This window comes from Megalops cyprinoides, chromosome 1 (assembly GCF_013368585.1).
Source record: "Megalops cyprinoides isolate fMegCyp1 chromosome 1, fMegCyp1.pri, whole genome shotgun sequence".
Lineage (NCBI taxonomy): Eukaryota > Metazoa > Chordata > Actinopteri > Elopiformes > Megalopidae > Megalops > Megalops cyprinoides.
In genome coordinates this window covers 46,685,821-46,693,011 of record NC_050583.1, presented here as the reverse complement: position 1 = coordinate 46,693,011, position 7,191 = coordinate 46,685,821, and the positions used below count along the sequence as shown (strand labels likewise).

The window sequence follows — 7,191 nt, the reverse complement described above, 5'->3', positions numbered from 1 at the left end:
ACAGTTACTCCGTTTCATGCTCAGGGCTTGCAGCTGATTTAGACCGTACACCGACTTGTTATTTGCAAATCCTCCGTGATGTTGACTTGAACGCACTATCACAGAAATGGGACGAGGGCAAACATGCGTAAAGGGCGTTAGTTTCTCTCGGTAAACGTTTAGAATCCTGTCTTTATCGCGGGAAGGTTCCGGTTTCGCTCCTGTGCCAAAAGTTGCTCGCTCCTCCCTTTAGCTACCTGGCGCAGGCGAGAAAGAGAGCAGAAAATAAAACCCTGCGACGTCACACGACTGACTCTGAGGTCATCCGCCACATCACCTCGCATCGGCGAAGCGAGGGGACAGGAAAGGAAGAGGAAACAGATATTCAAGAAAACAAAACCCATCATTTGCGAGCTCGATCTGTCGTTTTGCAGTAACTGTACACTGTCGTCTAATAGAGGTTGGGAGAATATTTAAAGGCGTTGATAAAAAAAAAATAGATAAATAAGAAACCGGCGAATTTAACAGGGCGTTCAAACTGTGGCTTGCTGAAGCGACTGGAAATGTTACAGTCTCTGGCCGGCAGCTCCTGCGTGCGGCTCATCCAAAGTAACAGATCGACATGGTATTTCTTGTGTCTTGTCGTGGGCTATGTCCTGTACCTCATCTTCGGCGCCGTGGTCTTTTCGTCGGTGGAGCTGCCGTACGAGGACCTCCTGAGGCAGGAGCTCCGGGCTATCAAGCGACAGTTCCTCCAGGAGAACGACTGCATATCGGAGGAGAGGCTGGAAGAGTTCCTGGCCAAGGCGCTGGAGGCCAGTAACTACGGGGTGTCTGTGCTCAATAATGCCTCAGCCAACTGGAACTGGGACTTCACCTCGGCGCTGTTCTTCGCCAGCACCGTGCTCTCCACCACAGGTAACCCAAATGGACAATTTTTACGCAGAAAAACCTAACACACAAGCGACTGTACAGGTGTGTGTTGAGATCCGGTAGCCGTACACACTGTTGGCTGAAGATCAGAGAGGCAAACATTTAGGTGGGCGCGTTTATTTTCTCTTTGATTGAGTTAAGTTTGTTTCTTATCCTTATTGCTGTTATCCTAGGATTTCTCCAAAACGGTTATCATTCACATGTGTTTTATCTCTCTGTGGGTGGAGCGACAGCAGAGTTTAAACTGCGCTTCACGGAATGCCGTCATTTGGGTTCGGCATTCTTACCTGTGTGGAACTCAGGGTGTTCATAACACGATGTGCGTGCGTATGCATTCTCTACATAGTTTTTATGTGTGTCATTTAGTCCTGTTGCAGTTCCTGTAATCTGTCTTTCTGGCCGCTCAAAGATAATACAAGGTCTCCTATCGTGCCAAAGAAACAAATTATGTTCAAACTACTTAGAGATAAATTCTGTGTACTTCCTAATATTAAAAACAAAATAAAAATAATATAAACATGTAATTCATGTGGTTAGTAAATGTAGTTAAGCCCTTGGCTATGAATTTTTGCAAGCAAAGAAGCAGACATGCGACCGAGTCTTCATTTAGAGGTCATTTATTTTTTCCGTCCTTTGTGTAGAAAAGAACCCGATTCTGGAGCAGGTCGCAGGTTGAAACTCGACACCTGAGTGCGACATTTGTGTCATCAGCACCTGCGCATGCGAAGCTGGTTTGACTGCAGTGAGGAAACGGGATCACACACACACACACACACACACACACACACACCTCACCTCACATCTCACATGACACGGCTGCTTTCTTTCTTGTCGGGCAATAAACAGATCCAATTCGCTGAATTTGGACCAGTTTCGTGCTTTTGAAAAGAACTTTTGAGATTAGGATTAGAGTGGGGTTTTGTTGATCCCAGATCAGCACTCTGGGTCGCTGTCTTCCCACAGAAGATATGTAAAGCAAATTGCAAGGGAGTGCAGTGCATGTCAGGTTCGGGTAGAGAGGCGGGTCACAGAGGTAAAGTAGGTGCTTTGTGTGTGTGTGAGTGCGGCGCACACTGACGGTAAAGAGGCTGCACTGCTGTGTCCTTTGTGCTGTAGGGAGCAGGGATCTGCCTCTTCTTCACAAGGTTACATCACAGATGCAAGACTCAATCACAGACTCAAACTAAAGACCTCTGGCTTCAACTGATGCAGACAGATATATGCACTCTCCCTCTCTTACCATCTCTCTCTGTGACACACACACACACACACACACACACACAGTCATGTAATCAACATATACACATACACCCAGACAGATGAACTCCTCTTTCGCACACACACACACACACACACACACACACACACACACACAGGTGAATTCCTCTCTCTCTCTCACACACACACACATTCATGTAACCAACATATACACATACACCCAGACAGATGAACTCCTCTTTCACACACACGCACGCACGCACGCACGCTCGCACACACACACACACACACACACACACACACAGTCATGTAACCAACATATACACATACACCCAGACAGATGAACTCCTCTTCCGCACACACACACACACACACACACACACACAGGTGAATTCCTCTCTCTCTCTCTCACACACACACACACAGTCATGTAACCAACATATACACATACACCCAGACAGATGAACTCCTCTTTCGCACGCACACACACACACACACAGGTGAATTCCTCTCTCTCTCTCTCACACACACACACACACAGACTCACACTGCTATACTCCTCGGCACAGCTGAGTCATGGGCGGGGGGTTACTAATCACAGCCTCCACAGGCAGAAGCTTAACCCACTTTCCATCTTCCCACCATCCACCGTGTACATCCTGCCATCCCACTAAAGAACAGCATCTGGGCCAGGTCCTAAAATACCGCAACTCAAAAGTCCATGTGTACATAACAAGCATCTATCAGTCTATACTGCAAGGACCTTCCTTTGAGTGTGTGCCTGGTACATCCAAGGAAACACTTCCTGTGGACATCATTCTCAAATATTAAGATAAGCTTAAGTGTTGATTTTTTTGTTTTTTTTTTCCAGAATATAATTCTTGAAATAATTCTTGAAGTGTGTCTAATACCAGTGGTGTTGAAAATGATCCCACAGTTATGTGAAAAATTAAAGCTGGCTTGTGGTAGGGCTTGAATAGTGTTATGCTCACACTCACTGGTCTGGGAGTGTTGTTAGCCTAGTCTGACACTGCTGCTCATTCAGCTTGAATGGATTCACTTCTCTTCTTTTGTGCTGGGAGTGGCTCTGGACAAGAGTGTCTGCTAAATACTTGTAATGCATTACAGACAATGTTAACCCAGGGAACATGTCTGACTGGACATGCCAGACGCAGGCAGTACGGGGCGGTCTCAGGTGGTGCAGCCTCCTGATGCATCATGCTGGATCCATGCCAGCCACACCTGCTTCCTGAGTTTGCTTTTCAAAATGGCTGGCCACCTTCTCCCTTTTCACCCCCCCTTTCTGGATTCATTCATTTGAAGATACTGTTGGGCTAAAGCATTGATGTCTCTGCAGGCAAACAGCAAGGGTCGCTGTCTCCTGGGTGGTGTTTTTATAGCAAAGAGAGGGAATGAGGCATGAGACATCTTTACCTTAGCAGCTGATAGGCGGGATTATCATTCAGTGTCATGAAGCATTTGACCATCTCATCCATGCGCAGCTCATTCTTGGACACTGCATGTGATCATATTAATATACATGCAGGACTGTTCTATGGGTGCTTTAAGGGCGAAACACCAGTATCTCATCTTTTCCCCCCACCTGTAATTGTAGGGTATGGCCACACGGTGCCGCTGTCGGATGGGGGCAAGGCCTTCTGCATCATGTACTCTGTGATCGGGATCCCCTTCACCCTCCTGTTCCTGACGGCGGTGGTGCAGAGGATCATGGTCTTCAGCACGCGGCGGCCAGTGGCATACGTGCACACGCGCTGGGGCCTGTCCAAGCCGCTGGTGGCCGCCGTCCACGCCACCCTGCTGGCTCTGGTCACAGTCTCCTGCTTCTTTCTCATCCCTGCCATTGTCTTCTCCGCCCTGGAGGAGAACTGGAACTTCCTGGAGTCCTTCTACTTCTGCTTCATCTCCCTCAGCACCATCGGCCTGGGAGACTACGTCCCTGGGGAGGGCTACAACCAGAAGTTCCGTCAACTCTACAAAGTGGGCATTACTGGTGAGTATGTAACAGGGGACAGAGAGGGCATTACTGGTGAGGGTGTAACTAGGGGCACAAAGTGGGCATTACTGGTGAGGGTGTAACAGGGGACAGAGAGGGCATTACCAGTGAGGGTGTAACTAGGGGCACAAAGTGGGCATTACTGGTGAGGGTGTAACTAGGGGCACAAAGTGGGCATTACCAGTGAGGGTGTAACTAGGGGCACAAAGTGGGCATTACCGGTGAGGGTGTAACTAGGGGCACAAAGTGGGCATTACTGGTGAGGGTGTAACTAGGGGCACAAAGTGGGCATTACTGGTGAGGGTGTAACTAGGGGCACAAAGTGGGCATTACTGGTGAGGGTGTGTGCCAGAGGTAGCGAGGGACTGTGTATGTGTGAGTTAGTTTCTGTCATCATTCATCTGAAGTATTTGATTATTTAAATAATTTACCAGATAGTTAAGCTCTTACATGTGCCAATGCTGAAATAGTTGTTATTTGACATAAAGTGAAGTAAGTTGTTTTCTCTTTGCTCTGTTTCCATTAAAGAGAGCCTAATAACATGACATATTCCCTCTGGATTCAGGGCTGAGTGTCAAACTGCATGTTCACTGCTGTTATGCCACTTCGTGTGACATCACAGTGCTGTTCACATGTGGTTCATGCCACAGATATTCTACATCATACCCAGATATTTGTCTCCTCCTTATTACCTCATATAAGAAGATCCGGATGGTAAGAGGAGGTTCTGCTGTCTGCATTGCTGTACTGACTGTGGATGGTCTGTTTCAGACTATGGCCCTTCAGAAATGTTCATAACCAGCCAGCAAATCAGAACACTTACAGCTTGAACAGTGGCAGAGAAAGGAGCCTTTAGTGGGAAGGTTGTCATGTCAGCAGGATGCTTGAGTGACACGTGAACAGCATTGCAACGCCAGTGTTTACCCTGTTATCTGTGCTATATTTTGGGTAGCAGTCGTGCATGTTTGTGCTGTTACCTGTGCTGTTTTTGGTGTTCTGCCCAGTACATTCTGACCTCCGCGCTCTCCTCTCCCGCTAGTCTACCTGCTGCTGGGTCTCATTGCCATGCTGGTGGTGCTGGAGACCTTCTGTGAGCTGCAGCAGCTGAAACAGCTCCGAAAGATGTTCTACCTGAAGAAGGAGAAGCCCGAGGACCGCCTGACCATCCTCGACCACGACCACCTGTCCTTCTGCTCCGTGACTGACCAGGCCGCCTCCCTCCGCGAGGACAAGGCCGAGGCCTTCGCTGATGGGACGGTCCTGGCTTCCCCCGTGGAGGGCGGTCACATGATCAGATAGGGGTGGGTGGGGCCAGGGGGTGGGTACTGGGGTGAAGGAAGCAGTTGTTAGACCAGCATGGTCAGCTCTCATGGCGGTGAGCCATTCTGAGTATTTTCCAAAGCCATGGGGAAATAAGGCCTCACAAGCACCCACCAGAATGGTAGAGCTATCATGCCACTCGCTGATCTGAACCAATCACAACATAGCAGCCAAAATGGTACCTCCACCCCATTCTGGGGTCAATACTGAGCTTGGCTCTTTCTCTCTATCACTGGTTTTGGAGTGTTCCCCACAGCAATACTGCTCCAGGCAAGGTATTTTTAGCTAGCTTTACCGTATGAGTAGTTGTTCATGTAAAGACAGCATTACCTTCATTTTAGCTGGAGGCAGACGCCACGCCTAAATAAAAACCATTATTGTATATTATGACTTAGGTACATAGGTTTATTCCTCAAATGAAAGGAAATGATATGTATAATATCAAATAGCATATAACAAGTCAGTATATACATATAAATAGTGTATATAGACATAAAAAGGTATTGAGATGTTGCCTGAGCAGCTTTTCTGAGCTTGGGTCAGTTTGTTTTAAAGGCTTGAAAGTTAACAGGAAGTGAAGGAATGTGGTCTGGGTGTTTAGAAGGAGCCATAGAAATGCACTTGTTTGCCTGGTGTTTTACAAACAAACAGACGTCCTGGTAATTGTGTGTGCACATGTACACACTCCTTGAAAACACAGCTGCAGGGGAGGGAAGATTTTATTGGATGATTCATAAAACGGGAGGCAGGCATGTGTCCAGTCAGAGAGTCCCGTTCTCTCGTCTGGTTCGTAATTATTATTACTGAGTAATTTTTTTATTTAATTGAGTCGCTTGTGTCTTTTTTCCGTCATTGTTGTTCTCCAGGTTGTCTTGCACTAGTGACATAGCGAAACGTACTGTAATATAGTACTGTATTTAAAACTGTGCTGAAGTGTCCTTGGCCATCTCGGATGCTCTCTCATTGCTCTGAAGGGAAGTCTTTGCTGTTTTTTTGGGTGGAGGGGCTGGACCCTGATCACAACATTATGAAGATGTGATTAACAACCATATTCAAATGAAAGCAGAGCTTCAAGGCAAGCGCCACACTGAGTTTTTAATGTGACAGGCATCTCGGGTGACTATGGAAACCACAGGGTGCTGTGTTGGGTGTGGGCAGTGACAAAGGGGATTTGGGGGTGGGGGTGGGGGTGGGGGGCGTTTGGGTGCAGAGGTTCAGGGTTCAACGCCATCTATAGCTGTATAAAAGGAAACTGCGGGAAAGTCTTCTGGTCATAAACCAGTCCTCTGAAAGACCCCCCCCCCCCCCCCCCCCCCCCAAAAAAAAAAGATTTGCTTTGCAGACGCCCTCATTGGGAGTGACCTGCAAAGCTCACACATCGAACAAATTCAGGGCACACATCGTGTTCAAGGCTGCAGCAGAAGTGCCCAACCAACTGAACGCTCACCTGCTGTAAAACAGTGTAAAACAACCTCAGGCTATAGTGCTGAGCAGTGGATTTGTGTCATTTTTAACATTGTCTCATTGCTCAGTTACTTAGCAGGTGTTATACTCCAGGGCGAATGACATTTTACATATTGACATTGCAGATTGGTAATTACTGTACAGTTCAGGTTAAATACCTCATTTGAGGATTGACAGCACTGCCCTACACAGGACCTGAATCTGCAACCTCCTGGGGTAAAGCCCAGTTCCCTGAGCACAAACTCACACTGCTTCCCCTGTTT

General features: G+C 47.5%; 1 protein-coding gene across 1 annotated transcript; it reads left to right on the top strand.

Annotated features, from left to right (window-relative positions):
- The first annotated feature begins 293 nt into the window (after positions 1-293).
- Positions 294-6,629, top strand: kcnk1a (potassium channel, subfamily K, member 1a). The gene is made up of 3 exons (XM_036538193.1): positions 294-897; positions 3,746-4,141; positions 5,184-6,629. Exons 1-3 carry the CDS (start codon positions 543-545, stop codon positions 5,441-5,443), a joined length of 1,011 nt encoding a protein of 336 aa, XP_036394086.1. The 5' UTR covers positions 294-542; the 3' UTR covers positions 5,444-6,629.
- The last annotated feature ends 562 nt before the right edge of the window (positions 6,630-7,191 follow it).